The 13,652-nt window shown below is 40.4% G+C and overlaps 1 protein-coding gene across 1 annotated transcript in view; it reads left to right on the plus strand.

Moving 5' to 3' along the window:
- Iqub (IQ motif and ubiquitin domain containing) overlaps positions 1-13,652 on the plus strand; it is a 63,733-nt gene that overhangs the window by 12,233 nt on the left and 37,848 nt on the right. Inside the window, exons 2-7 of the mRNA XM_021164903.2 lie at positions 7-389; positions 2,035-2,169; positions 4,481-4,642; positions 4,725-4,897; positions 5,512-5,667; positions 9,805-10,015. Coding sequence (XP_021020562.1) covers positions 11-389; positions 2,035-2,169; positions 4,481-4,642; positions 4,725-4,897; positions 5,512-5,667; positions 9,805-10,015 — 1,216 coding nt within the window. The 5' untranslated portion in view covers positions 7-10. The remainder of the gene's footprint in view (positions 1-6; positions 390-2,034; positions 2,170-4,480; positions 4,643-4,724; positions 4,898-5,511; positions 5,668-9,804; positions 10,016-13,652) is intronic.

Raw genomic sequence — 13,652 nt, forward strand, 5'->3', positions numbered from 1 at the left:
ATTTAGGACAATGTCTGATACGGAGGAGGACCGTGTCTCCACCGCCAACTATGAAGAGGCTGGCGAAGTCATCAGTATTCCTCGTCCTTCAGACGAAGCAGAAGGTTCGGATGTGATGCCAGAGCAAGACGATGAAGTGGAGAAACTCACCACCGAGAGCGAGGAGAACGCGGAGAGGCACAGTGAATTTAGTATGTCAACCCCCAAATCCGACGACTCCAAACCCAGGGAAGAGGACATGTCCCTTGGAAGTGCCTCAGGATCTCAGGATGAAGATTACAGACTTTCAGATTACCAGAAAGCAGAAGATGATGAGCTGTCATTTCTGAATAAGATAAAAGCTATAAAGGAGACTTTGCAGACGTCAGTGAGAGAGTCTGTAGCAACAGGTATCAGCTGTAGGAGACCACATAGTTTATTTCTTTGTTTCAAATGGTAGTTTTTTTGTTTCATTTAAACTTCAATGGAAAAGTTTAAAAATTTTCAATTAAAATATCTCTCTCTCTCTCTCTCTCTCTCTCTCTCTCTCTCTCTCTCTCTCTCGTGTGTGTGTGTGTGTGTGTGTGTGTGTGTGTGTGTGTGTGTGTGTTTCAAATAGAGTGAGTAGGAGCAGGTTCTGAGTATAACTGATTTTTTGGCTTGTGAATTTGGAGGTAATTGCTGTACTTAGCTATCAAGATCTAGTGTGGAACTGGAGCCCAGATTCCCCTTTGCATTTGCTGTTCCCATATATAACATGATGCTTTTACATGGTTGGGTTTTTTTTTTTTTTTTTTTTTTGCTTTGTTGTTGTTTGTTTGTTTGTTTGTTTTGCTTTTGTCTGACTGGTACAAACTGTATTATATACAGCTTAGGAAAACACATTTTGGTTTTCATTGAAGGTCAGTTTTGATGACATCCACAGAACCATGTGAATCTTACGTAGGCGTTGTCATTACCTGATAACAGTGTCGGGGATCAGGGCAGTCGCTGGCTGCTCCTTTTCTTCTTTGCCAGTAAATACCTATGACAGGAACAGTGTCAGCGGGAAGGGACACTGAGAGCTCCACAGGGTCATCTTGAGCTCAGGACAGGTCCCCTCAACCTCTTAATGACCTCACTCAACTTAAGCCAAGCTAGGATTTGTAACTTCAACCCAGAAAGCAGTTTCAGAATAAGCCAAGATAGTGCAGAGATGGAGACTTTATTAAAGATATTTTACTACAGGCTTTAAGCATGAAGGTGAGGAGAAAGAGAGACCCTCAGGTGAAACCAAGCTACACCTGAGAGTGTGGGCCCCGGGAATAAAGTCCTAATTAATTGTCTCACCTTTTGCCTGTATATACCATTTGTGGTTTTCAAGCAACACCTCAAAAGGTTGCTAAGGAACATCTATTTCCTTTTCTCTCTTTTCATCAGTGGGATTATAGGATGGCTTTAGTTTGCACTGGACCGAATGATATAGCCTGATAAAGTAGAATCAGGAATCAGTAGGATTACATAATGGGATTCAGTATATGTCCATTCTTAGTATATGGGCTTTTCTGGTGAGATTCCTAGGGGACTGAAGGCAAAGAGCCAAGCTGGGAGAAAGGCTGTAAGCAGTTGCAATTGTGCCAGAATCCTTGCTTCTCCCCAGAGAGTGGTGGCAATCTGATGGGTGAGTGGCTTTGTTTTCTCTCTAACGTCCCTATGGTTTCCCCTGTCTTTCTATTCCACCTCAACAACAAGCAGTTTATTTTTATGAAATATAACTCTGGAATATAGAGAAGGCAGCTCAGATAATCCCTGCATGCCATGTCTGCATAAGGAGCAGGGTGAGAAGATGAAATGAGCCAGACAGAGCTCAGTAGCTATCAATTTAGTTACTCCATTGTGCATTTTTGGTGCCATTTTGGATATTTCAGTAATTCTTGATTTATAGCAAACACATAGTGAGTGAAATAACAACAACAACAACAATAATATTCTGTGTACTGCTACCCACTTCTCTAGATATAATTTGCTGACCCTTACTGTATTTGATGATGATTTTTTTCTCTTTTTTGTTTACAGTAAAAATTGTACTTATTCCTGCAGGCCAGGAAATAAAAATGCCTTTTAGAGTTGATGCTCCATTTAGATTCCTCAAGGAGCACTTTGCACACTTATTACGTATCCCACACTATGTACTGCAAATAACACATGAAGGTAAGTTTGAAGGCTAATGATTTTATCAAGATTGTTCTGGCTTTAACTTGTAACTCACCAAAGATCTTTGATTGTAAAACTATCTTAATATTTACTGTTTCCGAGTTATATTGTGGCAGCACGTTAACGTTCATTTACCACACTTTCATGAATATATGTTTTATTCTGTATCCTTTGGATATAACTGAGCATTCTCAGAATCATGTCCTCAAGTCATCTACAGACTAGCAAGGAAGGAGTGCCTGGAGTGTCAATGTACCGTGGAGGCACTTTCACGGCAGCAGCCTCCTAAACGTGAAGTTTACAGAGGAAGGAACCTGGGCAGCTATAGACTGTTTCAGTCAATAAAGGTGGTAACTATTGGAATAAGTCCCAAAGGGGTGGGGGAACTTGGTACTTTAGGAAAGTGGCAAGAAATTTTGCATGGGTGGAGGGGAAATGAGATTGAACAAAAATGGGCAATGAAGAAGAACCCATAAAGTGTAAATAAAGATGGTTTCTGAGTTTTCTATGCTTACATTTTGCAGATGTTGCTGAGAGTATCTGCTTAAGTCACTCAGCCTTAGGTTGTAATTAGATAATGTGTTTGTAACTGTGGTAGTCTGTCAAGTTAGCATAACTGATAAGTTTATGTAGGACACACATGAACCAGTCCTAATGTTTATATTAAAATAGTTTTTGTGTATTGACTTATAAAGATGCTATACATAGTTTCCAAAGAACAAGTTTAGTTCTAAATTAAATTTTAAGAGCCTGGGGGTGGAATGGTGGCACAGCAGGTCAAGATACTTTAAGCCTTGCCACTTCTATCCCTGGGACCACATGGTGGAATGAGAGAACGGACTCCTTCAAGCTGTCCAGTGACTATCGCTCCTGTGCCATGACATGCACATATGTGTACACACCCCCCCACACACACCCACACACACTCCCACCCCACACACCCACACTGAATAAATAAGTGAATAAAATGCACTCAAAAGCTTTAAACCCTACAAGACTGAATGACCTGCAAACATTAAGATGTATTGAAACAGCCAGGTGGGTGGAGCAACCCAGGCTGAGCTGTCCAGTGACTATCAACAAAAGTGGTGACTAACGGTGATCACAAAGGCTGGTGTGTTGAGTCCTTAAGCATGTTAGTACTTCTCTAAAAGACTCTGATGATTTCATCATTAATTTACACAACAACCTTCTTGAGGGAGATACTGTTGCTAACTCACTGGAAAGAAAACTTAGGGAACCTCTCTACCATCAGTGTGCTAGTCAGTGGCAGAGGTTGAACTGTATGACATCAAAGAGAAAGTTTAAATATGGGACATTTATTCAAACATGAAGTTTAAAGTTGGAGGCCATAAAGAATGCAGAGCTCCAGGAGAGGCTAGAGACCCTGAAGGGGCTCAATTCTTAGCGTTTTATGAGCAGCCATTCTTCTTTATAGTTACCATTGTAGTGACCACTGGGTACCAAGTGTGCGTTGGCACCAAGCAGAGAAATGTGAGGTTCTATGCCAACCCAGCATCCTTCAAAACTGGTGCTTGCTTTATTCCAGCACGAGGGCTGTAGCTCAGGCTCTAAAGTCTGTGCCCACTCTGGAGAAGAACAGAGTTCTGAGGCAAGCTCATGAAATGTGTGTCTAGGTGTGTCATCCTGTCTGGATCACACAGGCCTAGGTCTTTAGATGTGATCCCTTGCCAGAGTAGCCATGATGCTGGATTACATTTTCTTTACACTTTATTCTTTTTTATTAATTTGCAACCAAATGCATATTTATGATAGCATGATGCTTCAATAGGTTGTAATACATGAATTGGTTAAAGCAAGTTAATTGAAATTTCAATGTATTTATTTTCCAATTATCTATAAAATCTACTAAGTTGTCTTTAGCTATTGTTTCTGCCTTGTGGACTTGTCTGCACGAACATTATAGTATGAGGTAGAAATCATTACTATTACATTTAGTAATTTACTGACATGTGTGCCTACAGTCAGCTTTGTTATTTTCCATTTCCTTAAAATAGGAATATCTGGTTGATCACTGCATATAATGGTGACTATAGCTAACAGCATGCATTATATGCTTGAAAATTACTAATACAGTAAAATTGAAGTGTTCTCACCAAAGAAGGTAAGTGCGTGAGTAGTGGATTTGTTAGCTTTCTTTAACCATTTCACAGCATGGGCATATGTTGATTGAAACATCCTTTGTTACAAATTTAAACATATATAACATTTTCAATTTAAAATAAAGAATGAACAGAAATTTCTATCTCTTTGACATAAAACACCCTAACGTTTTCATTTTTCTTAGGCATCATTGTTGGGAATAATGAGTCTCTAATACAATATGGAATCAAACCACAAGAAATTGCTCAACTGGAGGTGTTTTCCACACTTCCTGACCAATATCCAGTCAGAAGAATAGAGGGCTTGAGTGAGGGCTCCCATATCATAACGGTCACCATTCAGACCGGTGAGTCCTTAACATCTGTTAGACCAAGTGTTTTAGTATGCCTTTGTTGAACTCTCTTTCAGCCTTGGCTTTCATCCCTTAGGCATCGATCGCTATGAGGACGTAGCAGTTGAGATAATAAAATCTGACTTCCATAAGCCATTTCTTGGTGGATTTAGACATAAAATAACAGGACTAGAATATCACAACGCTGGAACACAAACTGTACCTAGAAAGATTCCTGAAAAAGACAATCTGTTCTGTAGGGACACCCAGGTAATATTTTTATTTTTCTATTTTTGTGTGTGGCAATGGTATACTGGGTGATCCCCTCGAATTTCTCTTTAACTGTGCCCCAATCTGCACAGGTTTGGGACTGACCTCACTGAGGTGACAGGTAATGAAGAGACGATGGAAAAGCTGGGATCTGTTGAGTCATGTGCTCTGATAGAGACGTACCAGTGGCCCAGAGACTCGGTACACTTATTATATACCACTGGATATGGAATCTACTGTGGAAGGCGGCTCAGCTCTTAGCGGGTGTCTAGGGGAACAGTTTCAGATTGCAGCCATTGGAGAGGAGGAAGCTGGGAATGATATTCTCTTCACATACTGTCAGCTTCCTCACTGTGATCTATGGAAGGAAGGCTTTGCTATTGCTCTGAGGCTGATCTGGAAAAGCCTGACCATTCCCAGGATCCGAGGCACTGGGGTCCTTACCACGGCCATGCTCATGACAACGATAGACATTCACTCAGGATGCCATCCATCCACTCCCCACATAAATAATGACAACTAAAATAGTCACTCTCCACTTGCCTGTGCTTGTAAGATTTTCTTTATTATAGAAGTCATGTGGTAGGTGCTTACTCTTCATGTTTTCATTTTAGACAGTTTTTCAGAAAAAAAAGCTACAACAAACCACAAATACCACCTCTACTCAGATGACTAAAATTGGTGTGTATGTATCAAACATGACCGACAAACTGCTCAAGCCAGGAAATTACTTTTCAGCAGCAGAGTACCACGCTCGACGGTTGAATGCGGTAAGAGGGTGTTCATTGGGGTCGCACACTGAGAATTAGAAGTGTATGCGAACTGTTCTCTGTGTATTTCCCTAAGCATAAGTGTGAGTGAGTTGCATTCTACTGCTTCTAAAGGCAACCATGCTGAACATCCCTCTACAGAGATAACCAAAATTGAAACCTTTACTAATAATTCCTTCTGTCCCCTAAGGAATCGCCTCAGATGCTCTTGTGTAGCCTCTCGCCATTATGAGACTTATCAACACTTCTGTCCCTTACCTTTATGCCATTCTAGTCACATGAGGACAAGGCAGTTTGTATTCTCTGATAAATATATAATCTCTTCAATTTTTTTTAATTGTTTGGATGATTTATCTTTTTTTTTTTCACCATTTCCAACATAATTGATCTTTTACAGATAAATTACAATAGTATATCGATCATCTACCATCACTTGGGAGTGAGTAAAATTGACCTGAAAGTAGATACACACACACACACACACACACACACACACACACACACACACACACACACATTCTGATGCCAGGCTCTTTTCTACCCTAACCAAACCTAGATATTCAGAAGTGAACATGGAATTCAAAAAAACCTCAAGCCTGTTAACTCTCTTCTCTGGGAACTCTACCGGAGCCAATTCTGGGCTAGCTTACTAACCCGGCTATATCTCTTGGCGCTGTCAACGCTGTTTGGAAATGGGCCAGCATCAACTGCAGCACGGACAAAGGTCCAGCTTCCTCTGGAGCTCAGTGAGAAGGGTTGTGAGATGCGTCCACTCTCTGAAGACTAGCACAGCGCCTCGGTTATGCATCAGGACTGTGTTTCCTTGTTAAAGAGTTTTAGACCTTCCAGGCAGGCCTCAGATGCTGCATTCTCACCGATCTCAGGTCGAACAGCGAAGTTCTTGACAGTTTATGATTTCAGAGAGAGAACAAAGTTTCTCAGTGAGGAAAAGAACAGTAGTCATTCAAAGAGGGGGGTTGCAATGTGACATCTTGAAGGTGCAGAGTCCCCAGGAGAAAGAAGAAAGAATCTTGCTTTTTTTTAGTCTGCAGCTGGCTTCATTAGTGCCATTGGATTGCCAGCCCTTGTTTTTTTTTTTTTTTCTTTTTAGTTTTTCTTTTATTTTTGAGATTACAATATAATTACATTTCTCTCTTCCCTTTCCTCCCTCCAAACTTTCCCATATACCTCTTCCTACCCTCCTTCAAATTCATGGCCTCTTTTTTCACTAATTGTTATATATGCACACACACATACCTATGTGTGTGTGTCTCTCAGTCTGTATAATACTGCTTGTTATGTGTATTTTACTTTTAGAGCTGACCATTTATCACTGGACAACCAATTTGTAGGCTTTATTTTTCCCCTGGGGAAAACCACTTCCCTTGCTTCCAGCTTTCCTCACTTGACTATAGTTTTTGATGTTGAGGCCTTTGGACTTTTCCCCACCTATATAAATTGACTACATGACCGCTCCATGACATGATTAAGGGCAAGGTGTTTAATCATAGATATGAGGGAGAAAACAACATAGGCATCTGCAAGAGTGCAGAGAGGAGGGAGAGAAGGGAGTAGACTGAAGATGATCAGTAGACTGGACCTGGCCAAGAGAGAAGCAGGAACAGAGCAGAGAGACAGAGAGAAGAGCAAGATATGGAGACAAAGAGAGGCCCGAGCACGAGAGTGCATAGCAGAAATAGTGGGGTTACAAGGATGGGCATCTGTGGGAGAAGGAAGCCCATGGACTTTAGAAGTTTAGGGAAGGGAGGAGGCTTAGTAATGTACTAGTTGTAGATTCTCCTTCAATAACTGTGTCTTCAGTAGCACTGGGCAGTTAGCTAAGTTTCCTGTATCAGACATAGTCATATTGAGAAGGTCTTAAGTCCAATTATAGAGCTGCTGCTTACCACCATTTTGTGTGTGTGTGCCATTATTGCACTCTTAACGTTACCATACTATGCCTGCCATCGATGTGATTCACAGTTGCCATATCTGGGTAGGATTTATAGTAACTTCCCTCCTTTGGAAGCTTGTATGGTACCTTCTGATACCATGAAAGCTAGCCCGCAGGGAGACAGCATTCAAGTGAGTTCCAACTCAGGGATCTTTGGATCCTGTTTCTGCAGTGTATAGTCTCTTAAGCAACAGAGATGGGCTGTCCACCTCTTGATCATAACCAAAGGCGATAGCAACTAGGAAAGATCATATTGAGTGAGGTAACGCAGACTCAGAGAGACAAATGTTGCATGCTCTCTTTCATTGGAGGCTCCTAGCTCCAAACCATCAGGTGGAAGTACATAGCCTACAGTAACTACGGAAACCCAGAGAGTAAAATGGGACCATTGCTAGCATCACAGAAAAGAGAAGCAATAGAGTGGGGAATATCCCAGTACTGTTAATCTAGTCAGGAAAATGGCAAAGTGGGAAGTCTTTTGGAGGGAGAGCGCAAAGTAGAGAAGGATGGGGGTAAGGAGGAGTATAAGGCTAAAGTGATGTGAAAGGGGAAGAGAGATAAAAAAGAAGGCTCCCTAGGGAAGGTGGAGAGAGGTCATATAGGAGAAGGAGACAGGTGAAATAATATAAATGCCTGAAAAGTCACAAGTAATCATTTTATTAGCTAGCTACTTAAAAACTATAATGCATGCAATTCTACGTATAAATATATATTTATAATTTTAATGAAATTTTCTAATCTGGACTGATAATGCTCCCTCCAAGTCGAAGACCACTGAACAACCATTCCCCCCTCCAATACCAGACATGAGAAGCCTTCTTTTGAGTTGTTGCTCAAGGCTGACCAATAGGCTCTCAAACCATTCAGCCCATTGACGTTGTCCTGGTTTCTTATGTAAGAACGGGAAAGCTTTTGTAGTATTTAAATAGTGTTTTTTTTTTTTGAAGCCTCAATTCCTTTAGCAAATTCCAAAGCACCACATGCTAATACATATCCTATTTATTTACTTATTTTTATGTTTGAAATGTATTTGTTCTTTTAATATTGGCTGGTTTATACCAACATCTTTCCCTTTACTCTAAAGACACTCACTGTGCCTAGTTTGGTCTTATTTCTATTGTGTTTCACGTTAGTAAAGTGGTTCAGAAACTTTAGCTTTAGAATCCAGTGGAGAGCTCGTTTCTGTGTTGGGTACTTGTTCTTCAGCACCTCTGGGTGGCACCTGGGAATTCACACTGGCGGAAGTTTCCACATAACCACCGATGCTGTTAGTCTGGGCTATACTCTGCTAACTGCTTTTACAAATGATGCTCTCCACAAAGGTACACTGCTCTTGCTGTTCCATTAGGGGCCTTCTCTTTTATTAGCACTTTAAAAATGATCAATTTTTCTTTGGTATATACTCAAAGGAAATTCTGATGTAAAGGTAGAGAGATTAAAACAGAGAATATGTCCCCTCTTGCCCACCCATGTTAATTTTCCCCTGGGACCCGGGGGGCATCTCTCACAACATCAGGTAACTGTGGGGAAAAATCACCAGGTTTCATGTTCAGGGAGACCATGGAGACTCTACTGGGTAAACTATATCTAGTGCAAGTCTACACAAGGCAAGGTCTACACAGCGGAAAAATTTCCTTCATGCTTCCAAATGAAATAATGACAGAGGACTCTAACAGAGTCCCTAACCTGTTTTTGATGACATACATGTGCACCTCCTTGCTATGTTTAGAAAATACAATTATATTCTAAATATGTATTCAAACTCATAGCTACCCCATGAGCTAGAGACATTTAAGATTTCCAACTGCTGTAATGTTTACTCGGCAACTCTTGCGCTGAACGCTTTCCACGCCTATTGCTATTGTAGAGACAATAGGAGGTCCTTATGCAAAGCCAGACAGGGAGGGAAAGCAGGAGATTTACAGTGACTGTCACTCTAGAGTCTGTGCTCTTACACACATACACATAGTCTTATAGTACTGTATGGCTAGGATTTCAAGGCCAAACATAGTGGCTCATTATTCATAGTTTTATATTATTGTGCATAAATAAGGTCTCAGAAAGAAATAAAGCCAGACTGCCAGTATTGTTTCGTTATAGAATTTGAGCTGACACGATCCTTTCTACCTTTCTTTATGCTGTGATCAGCAAGCCAATCACACCTTCTGTTGCCTTCAACCCAGGTGATAGTGATACAAACTTCCTACAGGCGGTGGCACGCTAAGCGCTATGTAGAGGGCTTAAGAAAACAAAAGAAATTGAGGTTGGAGTGGGAAGAAGAGCAAGAACTCCTGAAGATTCAAGAGAAGGAAGAATGGATACGAATGGACTATTACCGGAGGCACAACCCTAAAACAACCGAAGATTTTGAGCTCCTTTACAATGCTCTGGAACGTAAGTGCCACAGGCGCCTTGACGCTCAAGCAGGCTTGATGGGGACAAAAGAAAGAGACTGTTGTTGTAGGGATCTCCGTTAGAAAAATCTGTAAAATTCTATACATGTATACATGTATATCTATATACATGTATAAAATATGTATTTACATATTTACATTTATACACATGTGTATGTGTATATATTTATATTTATATGGGTGTATATATACATATACACATACACGTACACGTACACATACATGTATACACCTATACACCTATACACCTATACATACGCATACACATACACATACACACACATTACAGATGGTTGTAAGCCATCATGTGGTTGCTGGGAATTGAACACAGGACGTTTGGAAGGAGCAGTCAGTGCTCTTAATGACTGAGCCATCTCTCCAGCTCAAGAATCAATTCTTAAATTGATGATTCAGTAGAGAAGATTGGTAGTTTTTAAAAAATCCTATAATCATAAGACTGATGTTGTATTATAGCAGGAATTTATGAGAATAATGTTTCAAATCATATGTGAGTTAGCCAAAGATGTCACTATTATTTTGTCATGTTGATGGACATTTGTGAAAATATCAGAAAATACCAAATTGTCTTATATAATACAAATCGCTCACTTCTTGCAAACCTGTTTCCCTAACTCTGATTAAAACACACAATTTAAGTTAAATCTTATTCAATAAAGCAAAAAACACAGAATATAACACTTAATGGAAATACATATGTGAGTTCCTTTTTGTAGTGACTCATCTTAACCTGTTTTATACATGACTATATAAGAATTGTATAGAGAAAATGAAAATAGAAAATTCTTACATAGGAAATTTGTCAGTTTTTACACATTAGAATTATGAATGAAAATATTTAGAAAAATTAAATAAATTGTGGGTATTATTCAATATCTGTTTACATATGTGTTTCTTGCCACTCTTCAATTTAATACAAGATTTTCATGCCATTTCTCTAACTGTGCCTTGTAACTACTGCCCTCTTGTGGCTCATAGTGATAATTGCATGGTTTCAACTGCAATTCATAAATCAAAAGTTTTCTTATTTTATATATTTTTATTTTTTAAATTGGATATTTTATTTATTTACATTTCAAATGTTAGCTTCTTTCTCGGTTCCCCTCCCCCAAGAAACCAATTATACTACCCCCTCCCAATGCTTCTATGAGGGTGTTCACCCACCCACCCTGCCTCCCACCTTGGCATTCCCCTATTCCACTGGGGCACTCACTGAGCCTTCCAAGGACCAAGGGCATCTCTTCCCATTGATGTCCCACAAAGCCATCCTCTGCTACATATGCGTCTGGAGCCATGGATGGCTCCATGCACTCTTTGGTTGGTGGTTTAGTTCCTGGGAGTTCTGGGGGTTCTGGTTGGTTGATATTGTTGTTCCTCCTATGGGGCTGCAAACCCCTTCAGCTCCTTCAGTCCTTTCTCTAACTCCTATGTTGGGGACCCTGTACTCAGTCCAATGGTTGGCTGAGAGCATCTGCCTCTGTATTTGTCAGGCTTTGGCAGAGCCTCTCAGGAGACAGATATAGCAGGCTGCTGTCAGCAAGCACTTTTTGGCATCCACAATAATGTCTGGGTTTGGTATCTGTATATGAGATGGATCCCCAGGTGGGGCAGTCTCTGGATGGCCTTTCCTTCATTCCCTGATCCACACTTTGCCTCCATATTTCCTCCAATGAATATTTTGTTCCCCCTTCTAAGAAAGACTGAAGTACCCACAGTTTGGTCTTCCTTCTTCTTGAGCTTCATGTGGTCTGTGAATTGTATCTTGAGCATTCCGAGATTTGGGGCTAGTTTCCACTTATCAGTGAGTGCATACCATGTGTGTTCTTTTGTGACTGGGTTACCTCACTCAGGATGATATTTTCTAGGTCCATCCATTTGCCTAAGAATTTCATGAAGTCATTGTTTTTAATAGCTTAGTAGTACCCCATTGTGTAAATGTTCCACATTTTCTGTATCCATTCCTCTGTTAAAGGACATCTGGGTTGTTTCCAGCTTCTGGCTATTATAAATAAGGCTGCTATGAACATAGTGGAGCATGTGTCCTTGTTATATGTTGGAGCATCTTTTGGGTATATGCCCAGGAGTGGTATAGCTGGGTCCTCAGGTAGTACTATATCCAATTTTCTGAGGAACCGCCAAACTGATTTCCAGAGTGGTTGTACCAGCTTGCAATCCCACCAACAATGGAGGAGTGTTCCCCTTTCTCTGCATCCTCACCAGCATCTGCTGTCATCTCAGTTTTTGATCTTCGCCATTCTGACTGGTGTGAGGTGGAATCTCAGGGTTGCTTTGATTTTCGTTTCTCTAATGACTAAGGATGCTGAACATTTCTTTAGGTGCTTCTCAGTCATTCAATATGCCTCAGTTGTGAATTCTTTGTTTAGCTCTGCACCCCATTTTTAATAGTGTTATTTGGTTTTTCTGGAGTCTAACTTCTTGAGTTCTTTGAATTTATTGGATATTAGCCCTCTATCAGAGTTAGGATTGGTAAAGATCTTTTCCCAATCTGTTGGTTGCCTTTTTGTTCTATTGACAGTGTTCTTTACCTTACAGAAGCTTTGCAATTTTATGAAGTCCCATTTGCTGATTGTTGATCTTAGAGCACAAGTCATTGGTGTTTTCTTTTTAAAGACAGTCTTTCCTCAGAAATAAAAGCAAAATGATATTTACTTAAGATGCTAAACATTATCATCTAATATACACCAGGTAAGATTGTCTCCAGCTGATATTGATGTTCGTATCCTTTTTATAGCAGTAAGGCTAATTTTCACGAACTTAAATTTCCATGAGTGCCAACAGCTGAAAAACTTTGGTTTGAGTATCTGTATTCTTTTTTTTTCAACATATTTTACTGATTCCTTTGGAATTTCATACAATGCACTCTGATTACACTCATTTTCCTCCCAGGTCTGCCCCCTATCTTCATTACCACTCTCCCCAAAAGAAGAAAGACTTGCCTCCCCACAGAATAAGTGCAGTTTGTGCTACTCACATACTCAGTGGAGCATGGCCACACTCCCAGTAGCCAGCCCCTGAGCATCAGGCTTCTAAGGAGGGCCAGGAGTACCAGGGCTTGTCTTGTGTCCTTTCAATTTTTATATAAGTAGAATTATTCAGAATGAATGTTACGCCTGTCTTTTAAACTTCAGTATTATAATGTGAGTTCTGACGGTGTTATCCTACGTGATTCAGGATTCCATCTACATATCTATGGAGTGTGCCATTGCAGAAAAGGGTCGCAATTATTTTATCAATTTCACTGTGGATTTGTACCCAGGCTCTGTTTTTCAACATATAAGTAGTGACCTTTGATGGACTAGTCGGACATCATTGAGAGGAAAAGCCTTTGGTCTTGCAAAGATCATATGCCCCAGTACAGGGGAATGCCAGAGCCAGGAAGCAGGAGTGGGTAGGTTGGGGAGCAGGGTGGGGGGAGGGTATAGGGGACTTTTGGGATAGCATTTGAAATGTAAATGCAGAAAATATCTAATAAATTTTTTTTTTAAAAAAGTAGTGACCTTTGTTGAAGAAAACACGTATGCATTTCTCTAGGGCATAAAACCTCGGCGTGGAGAGTCTAGCTCACAAGACATGCATTG

This window comes from Mus caroli, unplaced genomic scaffold (assembly GCF_978045245.1).
Source record: "Mus caroli unplaced genomic scaffold, Mus_caroli_1 scaffold_7, whole genome shotgun sequence".
Lineage (NCBI taxonomy): Eukaryota > Metazoa > Chordata > Mammalia > Rodentia > Muridae > Mus > Mus caroli.